A 12,895-nucleotide genomic window follows, 5' to 3' on the forward strand; every position below is an offset into this window, starting at 1 on the left:
TAGACAAAACAAAATCCTTAAAACCACCAATGCTAAGGTTCAGTAATAGTATGGGAAAGAGAATCTCCTTACAGTTATCAACAAACATAGTATTAGGTCTACTAATAGGTCTATTGCATTAAATTACTGAAGACTTAACAACACCGTGGAGCTTAAAGTTGAACTTTGCATGTTGAAACATGAAGCTATGAAAATATATCAGCCTATGTAGCCTACCATATTCTTTAGGTAATTATTTACAACGGCTAGACTATAGGCTACAGCATGTAAATATGAAATGAGTTAACTACACTGTCATGTCCTACACATGGAAATATTGACCCATGGCATGCTACCAAAAAAAAATTAAACAATCCTAATGTCTTTTTGTAGAGCTCAATTCAGTGTTAAATCCCGATTACCTAATAAATGCATCTGTCAAAACAAATGCCGTTGCGTGTGGGACAGCGCGCAGTGCGTTCCAGGTGTGACGAATGACAAACAGGAAGTTCGTGTTGGAGTGTGGGTAGCGAAGATTCTATCAAACATGTCCAGTGATGTCAGATATTGCGAGAAGTTTTCCTATGTACTCCTGAAGTTCACGCTTATTGCCTATGCTATGGTCTGGTGGGTAAGTAGCCAATTTTCAGTCTGTGTTTCGCTGTTTTAGTTTTTTTGTATACTGGTTTGTAACATAGGCTACGGTGACAACGCTCTCAACGCTGGGAGGCTTGAGAGAGCAGCCGGGAGTTATGTTCGCGCACACTCACACACTGTGTTTATGAAACCGAAAAAGCATACTTAGGTTAAACGACATCGTCTCATGTATAACCAATGTGTACTTCTTGACAAACTCTGTTTGACAGACAGGTGTCTCGACTTGTTCCTGTAGATTGCCCGTGAACATTCCTTGTTACGTGATGCCATAGGCAGTGTATCTGACTGGAATATCCTGTAGCCACACCCTTTGGAGGTTACATTAAGCCAAGGCTCCAAAGTTGAGGTTATTCATCTAAATGAATGAAAAATCAGCCTGTTTAAGGCAGAAACCTTTTTAATGCAAATGAAAAACTCTCAAGAAATACAAGTAAATCTCATTCTTAACAGTTCAATATAGCAGATGTTCTGCTTTATTCAAAATAATACCAATATAACATGTTTGAGTCATTCAAGGGATGTTTATATGATCATAGCACCATGTAGTCTGTGTTGATGAATGGATTTATATAAGATTCTTAAAGGATCAAACACAAGGATTGTTCAATGGCCAATCATCATTTACGTTCTCAATTTAATAACCAAACCCTCTCTCAGTTTGCATTCTGTCAAATCAGAATCAAACCCCCTGTCTGCAAAGAAACGTGTGAGTCACTTTAATGTGGATCCTTAATACATGGAGCTATGCCCCGCCACAACAAAGAGCTAGCTGCTTATCTTGTAGACTGGCCCTCAATCATCAACTGTACTATTTGTATATATTAGATTGAATAGCTTGAATGTTTGAAAACCTTGAGCACATGGCAGCTCCTTTAGTGTCAAGGAGACATGCTTAATGGTGCAGGGAATTGTAGGTGTTAGAATGGGACTATGTGTTCTCCCCAAGTGCTGGATAAGGAGAAAGCAGAGACCCAGGAAGGTGGAACCAACCCCTGTAGACTTCAGTTGGTGACATAGATGTGGTCAATTCAGACTTCACATCATATTCCTGCTGTGCAATAGCTTTTGCTGATTTGCAGTTTTTCCCCCAAACACATTCTGTGTTGCTGTTTTTTTGAGTGAGTCCCATTTCAAAAGTGGAACTTGTCAAAGAGGCGAACAAAGAAACTTTTTTCAGTTAGTTGATTTGTTTGACTTTTACGCTGTTATCTGAGGTCACATGCTTTTGTGCCCCTGTCATTAATGTGTGTGACTAGTCTTTTTGTTTTCAGTCTCACGGCAACCCTTATCTGAACACTTGTCCTATCAGTGTGTGCACTATAGTTTTAATATAATTTTTTTTGAAGTTACAGAGCAAGTTTTCAATTTTTAGCTTTGTCTGTAGTCTCTGGCATCCACATCAAGTCAGCAACATAAGCTGGGTTTAGAGCTCTAGAAGACAGAGTACTTCAAGTGTGGTAGAGTATGTAGGGGTATGGAGTTTGGGCTTCCTCTTTAACAGGCCCTCACATGTAAGGAAGAGCCGCATGGGAAATGGAAACAAAGGAGCAGAGATGACCTCCCACTCTCCTGCCGTGGAGCCTGAGTGCCTTTCTGGTAACTCTCTGTCTGGGGAAGAAGCACAGGCTCTGTTATTGTCAGACAGGACTTTTAATGCACTACCACATTGGGGTGGTTGCCCTGGTTAAAAAAGATGGATTAGACAATATAAACCAGCAACCCATTGCATACACACAATTTCTTAAAATCAATTCTATCTATAAGGGTGAAATTGTATGTTTCTATTTCCAACCAATACTCTGTCACCTCACGGTAAGTGAGATTAGCCTTACGAAATATGCCATGTAAGAAAACTGGACCTTTTACCATGGGGCTGTGGTGAATGCATGGTTCATGGTTCAAACCTTGCCTAGGGCACCAAATGTGCTCGGACCGGAACTGCCTGCAGGGCAGGAATGATGCATAGTTACCGTGCGTGTCCACTACAGCGGCGCGGAGCATCGGCTTCCAATCCATCACTATGTTCTATATGCATACAGATATGGGGAATCGACGTGGTGCTTCTATTTGGCTCATCAAAGGGGTTGAATGTTTAGCATGATTATCTGTTCAATATGCAAGACAAGCGGCAATTAATTATATTAGTCCCAAGCATTATGCCAAATTGAGTTATGGGATTCTTTGTGGTATGAACAGCTTTGCGGTGGTTATATCAATACCCATTACACAATGGATGCATGTTTGAAGTGTTAAGGGTAACATACCATTTGTGTTGACAGGAAGTATTTAGTCAATTTTAATAGCTGCTTTTGGGGCAGGAAACGGCATAGTATGTGACTCGATTTATTTTTTCAAGACCACAGCAACAAGCTAAGTTTTTTGCGCATGAGGAAGGCTTTATCCCTTTTGGTTGGAGAGCTTTCACTAATAGCCCTTTGTGTGTGTGTGTGTGTGTGTGTGTTTGAATGTATTGAGGGTGTGATGTTAGAAGGTAGGAGCAAGGTAACACACTGGTCTCTCTGCAGTCGTCATGGTATCACGCTGATAGTTGCGAATATAACTAGTGGCTAAATGTATCGTACATTTATTGCAAAAGTGGTAATGGTCTCAGTAGTGTTTCAAGTTGATATCCTGTAACAAGGGCAAAGTTATATTGTACACTGTGATTCCTTTATCAAGTGGAAATAGGCATTCATCCAGGCCATTGGCTAAATTATGTAACTTCCTGTTTGTCTTCCATCTCTATTTCAATATACCAGAGCTCACAAACTGGCAATCATACTCAAAATGTGTCGCATGCAGACACAACTAAGCAACATTTTCATTTGGCAAAGCTGGTGTTTTGTAACACATGTTTTGGTCATCTCTAAGTCAAACTCCTGTTCTATACAGCTAATAGGAGCCTTTATCCTGGCCATCGGCATCTATGCAGAGGTGGAGCGTCAGCGCTACAAAACCCTGGAAGGGGTATTCCTGGCACCAGCCATCATCCTCATCCTCCTGGGCGTGGTCATGTTCCTGGTCTCCTTCATTGGCATGCTGGCTGCCCTCAGAGACAACCTGCTGCTGCTCAAGGTGGTGAGTAACCCTGTCACATGACCCTGTCACATGACCCTGTAACCTGACCCTGTCACCTGACCTGGGAGCTCAGGAGCCTAGCAGAGGTGGCTCAGAGGCGTGTGTGCATGTCTGGGTCAGTCAAAAGGTGATTACTGCAACACCTCTGATGAATGCCCGCCGGATAATTAAACCCTGATTACTCTCAGGCCAGGTCAGCCTCGTAAAGATGACAGCAACGGCAAGATAAGTCATCACAGGAAGTTCTATTCATTCCAGAAATGTCAGTACGGTCCCAGGAATTAATCATCTAATGAATATGAATCACATTTTAGGTGTTGGTCTCCATTGCTAATGAGCCGCCACTTGCAGGTGCAACTGATGATTTAAAAACCCTGTATGCAAAGGTTTTTTTTGCCTAGAATGTGTAAATGTGATGTGCCAACCTTGTTCATAAATGTCACCTTGGTAACCCTTTGAGTTTGGTTGGTTTGCAGTTCATGTACACGCTGACCATTTGTTTGATCCTGGAGCTGCTGGGTGGAATTCTGGCACTGGTGTTCCGAAATCAGGTACCTGTTTATCATCCAGAATTTATCCGCAGGACTGCATGCATGGAAGGATAAACAAATTAACCTGTAATTTTTGTTGCCTGTTGAAAAGATTCCTGTTCCTTTAAAGAGAAGAAAAGCACACATATCAACATAGGGAAAACGACTCTAAAATAAAGCAATATTGTGTGTGTAATTTATAATGATGTCAGCGTCTTCAGTGAGCTCATTAGACTCATAGTTACTGTAAGACTCTTGTGGTCTCTGATAGGATTCATTTACTGTTCCTGGAACTATAGATTTCTATGATGGAAGCTGCTGACAGGTTTAGTGAAGCGTATAAGTTACATTATCATCACAGTAGACCAGCATAATAAGGGTGAATCGGGGATGAATGAGATATTAATTGTATTGATACTAGTAAATTGTATTAAAACTGATATTCTCAGTCCTCACATTCTGCCGGGAAATCAGATAGAGCCACCGCCAGGTAGCGATAATTCCTTTGTGTTTATTAATTGATGATTGTGAACCGAAATGTATGGAGCTTTCGGATATGTTTGCATTAGACTGTGAAGTGTAAACTTGTTTCCCTCTAACCTACTGTTACTCCTCAGACTGTGAACCTGTTAAACAAGAACATCCGCAAAGGCATGTTCAATTACTACGATGATCTGGACTTCAAAAACCTCATGGACTTTGTGCAGAGGAAGGTAAATTACACTTTTGTTTTGGGAAACTGCAGGATTCACGGGTGTCCTCTAAAGTCCACGCTGGAATTCAAATGGGTTCCCTGTTCCTTTGTTGTTAGCTGTTAATTAATTAAATGACAAAGTTATCTTCAACCTGGTCTAAAGGGTAAAATCTTTAACTAAGAATAGTACCTCTGTGAAAAGCTTTTTTTACATTAGTTCAGAATTACTGTGGTACCCATAAAGGATCAGTCATTCTTAGACTGGTGACTAATGGCCTGGTATCAATGCTAATGTCCTTACTGGATGATTGAACAACATGAATTAGGTGGTGGACATTGTACTGATAACAAAACAGTTTCAGACCGTTCTGTAGCTTATGCTAATCACTGAGGTATTGTGTGTGTGTGTATGTGTGTGTGCGCATGTGTTTGACATAGGAGCAGAAATGCCAATTGGCAAATATTGTGTGGGGAATGACCAGCTTTTCTAGACACCCAGAGAGCCTAGTTTCAGAACTAAGATGCCTTGTCAATGTAGAATCCGGTTGTTTTCTGACGTCCAAGATTAATCTGTGTCTGGGTTTTAGGAGCTAAAATAAATGTTGGCTGCTGCTCAGTGTCTAGCCCAGTGACAGATGTTGCTGGGAGAGTCTGGCCAGGCTAAAGTGACCTTTGGAGTTCCACCACGCGCATCTGACTTGGAGATGTGGCATTTAAGCTCTATTTGTCAATACCACATTTGTCTTGTGCAAAAAGTGGCACATGCAAATGACATTTTAACCCACCAGTGTGGACAATATCTGTACTGTTTTACGTACTGAATAAGTACTGTATCACTTATTCATTTAGTACATTTATTAATAACAATAACATTATCCTCCCCTGGCAAAAAAAGCAGTCTGTGTGAAGATGGACATGTACAAGATGAACATTCTTAAAATCTGAGATTATTCTGTATTTCTCCCCCTGTCAGCCTGTGTGTCTGCCAATCTTTGTCTGACTCTGTCACACCGTCAGTCATGACAGTATGACAGTGCTTGTCATCTCTCAGTGAGACATGCAGTATCTGAAGCAACATCCAACACTGGGGTGACTTGACAACCCAGCCTGGGGAAGAGATGTTGGGTAAACATCTTGATTTGCACTGTTCAATACAACCCATTTTTACAAACCAAGAAGACAAGAGATGAGGTAGTGTCTTAACAAAACAGGACAACCCAAGTTGCCCAGACACGCAAAAAGCTCCAATGTTTCTTACTCTGGATGTGATCTGAAAACTAATTCCTGACACTTCAATTGCATTTCTGTCGCCATGGTCCTATGGGTGCAAAGATTCTTTCAGATCAATACAGTTAGATGGAGGGTCTCTTCACCACGGCTGAGAGCCCTGCAGCACTGAGACATCATTAAAACCCCCAGGTGCCTCAGTGTTATAGTCTCTCTCCCCCCTCTATCACCAAGTTATTTTTACATTCACAGCAGGTGATCAACTATATCTCACACTGTATGTGCTTCTCAGTGACTCTTTGTCTTCTGTGGTCTTCATGTTGTCCAGGTGGGCGGACGGGGCGGGCGGACGGGCAAACGGGGGGTTGCTAGTGATGGTGGTCATGTGTTCTTATCTCTGCTGCATTAGCTGTCTGCTCCACGGCACCATCCATAACCTCGCAGAGCCAAACGATCAGCTGGGTGAAGGGGCAATGCTTGGTAGAGTGGAATGGGCAGTGGTGAAGAGGATGATGACACACGCACTTCTGCCTGTTAAGAAGAAAGGCTTGGGATTGGCTTGCTTTAAAGCTTTTAGTGACGGTTCTGTGAGTCGGGCTGGACAAAATAGTACTTTTTAAGTGATTTATTTTTATGTTCACTTAGAGGTTACAGACCTCCACTTAGACTAGGCACCACAGGGAAGATAAACAACTTAAAGGCTACTAACTGTATACCCACCTGCATGCAATATGTCTATTTATGTTTATTTTCTCACTGCGAGGAGGGCTTTTTCTACTGTTTAACGTCTACCACCCTCAAAGCAGGCCTGCCATTTTGGTACGTCTCTGCCCGTTTGAGTCATTATGCTGATGCTTCTGTGTATGTAATGACAGTAATTACGGCAGAGCCATTTTAGTGATGGACAATCAGGTGTTTCTGTCAGAAAACTATCTATACTGAATTAGTTTTACGATGTGGGTGTCAGGGAATCCAAGGTTCTTTCACCTCATCGTGTAATATGCTGTGCAGTGCTCTGTGATTCCGAAAGTTAAATTAGATATTCTGTTAGTTTGAAAGTGTCCCTGAGTATTGAGCTTTCTAATGATGTACTGACTCGTGGTGGGACTGCATGCACCTGGCAATCCTGTGGCAGCATTCCAAACCTAACAGGCTCTGATTGGATTGGTGTGTGTGAGTGTGTGTGCCAAACCAACTATTTCCCTCCTCACTCTTTCTCACTCTTGCACTCTTACTCGCTCAATCTCACCCCATCATCTCCCTGTTCAACTTATTAGTAATTAGCCAGACTTCACCAGATACAGACAGCTGTGGCATGCGCCCTGTCTGGTTAAATATGAGAAGCCTGGTGTTTATTTATACTTTTACTCCCTTGAATGCACACCCAAATTGCTTCTTGAACAGGCACATAACAATGAAATGATAGCTATTGTCAAAAACATGAGATAAGATGTGAGTAGGTGCGCTGAAGTGATTGGTTACCTGCATCTCGACTCCCTTTGCGACTGTGAGCTTGTGTAGCGTGTCTGTCCTGCTTTTTGACGGTGGTGTTTTGTGGTCCGTTGTTGTTTTCCAGTTCAAGTGCTGCGGCGGGATGGAGCACAAGGACTGGGAGGTGAACATGTATCATAACTGCAGCGCTCCAGGCCCCCTGGCGTGTGGTGTTCCCCACACCTGCTGCCTCACCAAGGTGGGTTCCCACTACACCACCCTCCCTTATCTACAGCACCACGCTGTAGGCTCCCCCTGTTCCAGTTCCCTTAAGGAGAAAATGGTTGTATCTTACAAAACAAGCTTGGCTTAATCACATCGCCAACATAGTGGGTATGAAGTGAGGATAAGATCAAAATACACCACAAGGAGAGCATTTTGGGAGTTTGACGAAAGCGAAGCAGAATGTTGTGGGGGGAGGGGGGGGGGGTCCAAGTCTGGTCTTATTTTGTTTTGTATACCGTTCAGAATGAATGTTCACTGTGCCCGGTGACTTTTTCAAAATAAGCTCAAAATAAGTATCTACATGCAAGCGCCAGCAGCTTTGCTGGAGACAAGGACGAGGCTATCAGTATATTGCACATGCTCCAGCTTATCTGTCCCTTTTTACACTAGTAAGTACACAAGACGGAGAAGCACCTTGTGTACTTGCTGTTCATTCTCACTGCAGCAGCAAGCAGCGGGAGTTTGTCTTGGTTTTATTTTGGAAGTAATCTTTCTTTGTCTGAAATGCCTCTGTCTGAGAGCTCAGCGGTGACACCAATGCTATAAATAATAAGAGATGAATGACAATGATGTCATAGTTTGTAAGTGACTTTTGTGTTCTCTGTTTGTGTGCGTGTCTCTATTTTCACTTTCATTCTCTTGTTAGAAGTCAGAGCAGGATCTCAGTTAGTAGAGCCCGGCAAAGCCCTGTCCTCTCCAACCCTTTAGAGATTAAAGTAGCTTCCACTGGCAACACGATGGCATCGCATGTTGTGAAGACTAGCACGTCATGGCTGCAGGAGTTACAGTGCAGGTCATGTGTCTTAAACCTTTATTTAGGTTCATACCAGAAGAGGGTCATTATTCTGTCAAGACCCGCAGTTATGCTCGTGAATCAGAGATGTTTGCGATGGTAGGATTTGTGTCCGTTGCTAGGAGGTTGTTTACGGCCCTAGATGATTTCAACAGAGTTTGCTCTCGACACATCTCTGTCACAGAGAGAACTATTAAAATGCTTATTACTGGCTGTTGATTGTACAGGTGGCCACACTCAACCACTGCAGTCCCATTCTTGTTATTTTGAAAGCACAGTAATTACCCTCCTTTTCCCAGCCTCTCTGTCAGTCTGTATATTCTGGTGTTGGTAATGAAGCAGCAGATTGAAAGAAGATGGGGAAAGGAAAAGACTATTACAAATAATTGTGAACCTTGTATTTTAACCAAGACACCAATGGTACTTGGCCTGCAGAAATAAACAGCTCAAGTTCCATTCGCAAACACGCACACTTCCAAATGATCGTTTATACACCCGCACACACACACAATTTCCCCTATGCTGTACTCTGGTTGCACTGGGGAAGGCTTGAATATACCTGGTGTCCCTTATTGGATGTCTGCCCATCCGTGCTCCCACACTGCAGCTTTGGTAATGTGTTTTCCCCCATTAGTCACTGGGGGGGGGGGGGGAGGGGGGGGGGAGAGACTGTGTCTCAGATCTATGATGAACCCGGAACCCTCTGTCAAGCCACTGACAGTCTTCTAAGAACTGAGCTCCACAAAGTTCATCCACACTGAACTGGAACCAACCTCTTACTGACACACTGTCCTCATTGGAGACAGATTCCATGGATGCCCGGGGCCTGCTGTGAATTCTGTTACACTTCTAGATAATGAGCTGCAAATGGTACTGTTATACAGTATGTTACTAATGTTCCTTTTCTATTGTTTTATTTTTTTTCTCTCTCTCTTTACCCATTACCCTACTACAGCCTAATGAAGTGGTGAACACAATGTGTGGATACAAGGTCTTGAATAAAGAGGTAAGATTCTCCCTAGTCTTACCTCAGTGGGATCATTCTGGCTCATTAAAAGTATGAATGGATCATGTGTCACCTCATTGCATTCCTGTCTTTCATATAATCAGAAGAATTACCTGCCGGTGTGTGTGTGTCTTGCCCCACAGAGACTGGACCTGCAGGATACCATCTATATCAGAGGCTGCACTGATGCTTTCTTCATCTGGTTACTAGACAACTACAAAATCATGGCTGGGCTGCTGCTGGGAATTCTACTGCCTCAGGTAACTGCAAGCACTGCTACTCAGGACCCCATCAGTTTCAGTCCCATGAACACTCTCTTCCATCGTTTTCTATATCTTAGTCAACTGTAACTCGTCTGTTGAGGTCAGAAAAAAATGACAAAACACAATCTGATCTTAAATGATGCAACAACAACAGACCTAAGCACATAGCTTCTGAGAAACCCCAGTGCCTGGGCTGGTGCATGTGCCAGTTTGGTGTTAAATTCGGTGTGACTGTTCCGGTCTTCGTTTGTATGCAGTTTTTCGGCGTGATCGTCAGTTGGCTCTACATAACGAGAGTGGAGGACGCCATCAGAGAGTACGGTCACTACCAGGACGGCTTGCTAGAAGACGAACCCCGCACCACCAAGGAGCATGGCAGGGTAGCCACGTGGTACAACTGTATGCCAGACATTGACTGAGTCGGTTGGGAACCTGGCTGCTAAAAACATAATATTGAGAGGTGGATGTCTTAATATATTTACCCCAAAAGCCACAGAGGTTGGCTGTCTCCAACCCTACCATACCCCTAAACCACTATTACTGAAAGGTGCCTTGAAAGGTGTTGCACTGAATATCTTCTTTCATCTAAGAGGGGCTTGAAACCCTTCTGTTGTTCTGATGTTCTAGTACAGTATTGTGCCTATTCTAGTACAGTACTGTGCCTTTTCTAGTAATGTGCTGTGCCTACCTGTCTACTGTGCCTACTCTAGTACAGTACTGTGCCTACTCTAGTACAGTACTGTGCCTATTCTAGTAATGTGCTGTGCCTACCTTTCTACTGTGCCTACTCTAGTACAGTACTATGTCTACTCTACTAGTGTGCCTATTCTAGTACATTACTATGTCTGCTGTGACTACTAGTACTGTGTCTTCTCGTATAATTAAAGCTTAATAAGAAACAGTAATCGGGCATTGTTCATGCTGTTTTAAAATAAGTTGGTATTTTTTGCTTTTTAAAAACAGCTGAAGTTATAAATGTTGCAAATTGAAATAGCTCAGTTTGATTTGTAATTTTTTTTTCTTTATTTACACAAAAATGTTGAATCCTTAAAGAACAACCAAAAACAACCTGTCCCTCCATCAGACAATCTACAAACGGTGCCATTGGCTATCAATGCATCTTCTGTTGAACTGAAGTGCATGTGAAGCTCTGTGCTTCTTCATTGATATAATTACTTATCTTCTTGTTTTTGTATTGATGCTCATTATGCATTAAACGCACAATCTCTTTAAGCTGGCCTGGTCAACAAGCTGCAGGCATTCATGCATTTGAAAACATTGACGTCAATTAGCTGATTTTATCATAATTTACAAAGTGTTGTTTTGGAACCTCGACAGTTGAGGAAGGGAAAGGAATGCATCACATTTCAGTCTTAAATAGTATACAAAATCTGTCAAAAATAATACATTTTCAGAATTAATTGTGATCTTTTTCATATGCCTCCTTCAGCATGGTGCTCGTCTTCTTTTAGCTTTGACTCAAGTGTGTCTTCCTGATCCAGGGGGTTTGTGTAGTGTTGAGGGATGTGGTCACGCTGTTGTCAAGATGTTATCAAGAGGGTCTTAAGTTATTTCAGTTCAACATGAGCCTGGCCATCCTGCTCAAACTAGCTTTGACTTTGCCATCTAAACTGAGAGGACCTACTTCACCCAGCAGACATGATGAATACCGACTGAAAACTGATTGGCTTGCTCTCTGCAGCCCTAAGATTATCAACTGATTTGACAGATAACATCTTGACTCATCTAGACAAACAAGGATTACTGATTGCGACTTTGTGAAGTGCTCTCTGTTTTTTAATGACAGTTCCAAGAAATATTTTGTTAAATTATGACCGAGGCCATGGGCTTGGATGGTTTTTCATGGAAATGTCCCACAATCTGTCATACCTAGAGCATAGGGGAGTGATGTGCTTAAATAATAAAGTCTGTTTACAACCCTCGGAGCATCTGTATAGTGGTTTTTCTCATTCTTCTTCATGTCCTGCTGCTTGTTGTGTACATGCAGATGGACGTCTTGCTGTGACCCTGTAAATATTTCACTCCTCCATGCACCAATTCTAAAATAACCATTGTATGTCATCATGCTCTTCCTCCAAGACCATTACCGTTAAGAAAGAATCTCTGCAGACGTGGGCAAATGTGTTTATGATATAATAGATATGTGAAGTACACTTGACTTTACCATAGTCTTAATTACATCCCGAGTATGCACTATACCCTTTGGAAAAACTTGCTTAGTGCCATAGTGAAAATATTTGGAGTAGGATTGTGACCTAGGTCAGATACCCCTCAGTCTATGTCATCGGCATTGCCGACAGCAAAATCATATTTCCATGAACCCTCATTCCCATGATGCCCTCATATTTCTTTAGTGCCTCTCTAACCGCCCTGACAACTAGGGTGTACTGTATAGTTCACAGGGACTCCGGCAGGCATGTTTGTGGCAAAGCACATTTGTTTAGTTTTTTATGTTTTTGTTGTGACTTTCCTCCTGCCCTAATTATCTGTATAACTCACATGCACAAGTTTACTAGCCCCCAATCTCTCTCTGTGTTGCTCTTTCACTTCACTTTATACCAACAGAACAGGGTTGGGAAATGAACATAAATGTCATAGCTGAACTGAAAGTGTCTCACATGGTGAAAGCCTGAACAGTAGGTCACCAAGACCTGCTCAACATGTTTTCGCTCTCGCTCCCTTCGTCTCTCTCATTTGCCTTTCACTTCTCTGTCCCTCCATTCTCCTTCTCCCGTATGATAGCTTAATGCGAGCTACTGATGAAAACACCCAAATGAGGTGTGAAGTATTGTGTAAATCCAAAGCACTTAAAGTTAAGTGCACTATACCTCCCTGAAATACAGAAGAACTGGCCAAATTGGGCAACAGCTGTACAGTTTAGGAAAGGGTACAATCAGAGTAACAGACAAGTGGAAAATGTGTCTGCATATT

At 42.4% G+C, this 12,895-nt stretch overlaps 1 protein-coding gene across 1 annotated transcript; it reads left to right on the forward strand.

Moving 5' to 3' along the window:
* Window positions 1–457: 457 nt before the first annotated feature.
* On the forward strand, window positions 458–10,844 carry tspan15 (tetraspanin 15). Its single transcript, XM_047029548.1, has 8 exons — window positions 458–610; window positions 3,529–3,714; window positions 4,191–4,265; window positions 4,862–4,957; window positions 7,742–7,855; window positions 9,630–9,680; window positions 9,824–9,940; window positions 10,201–10,844. The coding sequence occupies exons 1-8, from the start codon at window positions 527–529 to the stop codon at window positions 10,360–10,362; spliced, it is 885 nt and encodes a 294-aa protein (XP_046885504.1). The 5' UTR covers window positions 458–526; the 3' UTR covers window positions 10,363–10,844.
* Window positions 10,845–12,895: the final 2,051 nt, after the last annotated feature.

This window comes from Hypomesus transpacificus, chromosome 11 (genome assembly GCF_021917145.1).
Source record: "Hypomesus transpacificus isolate Combined female chromosome 11, fHypTra1, whole genome shotgun sequence".
In the NCBI taxonomy this organism is placed as follows: domain Eukaryota; kingdom Metazoa; phylum Chordata; class Actinopteri; order Osmeriformes; family Osmeridae; genus Hypomesus; species Hypomesus transpacificus.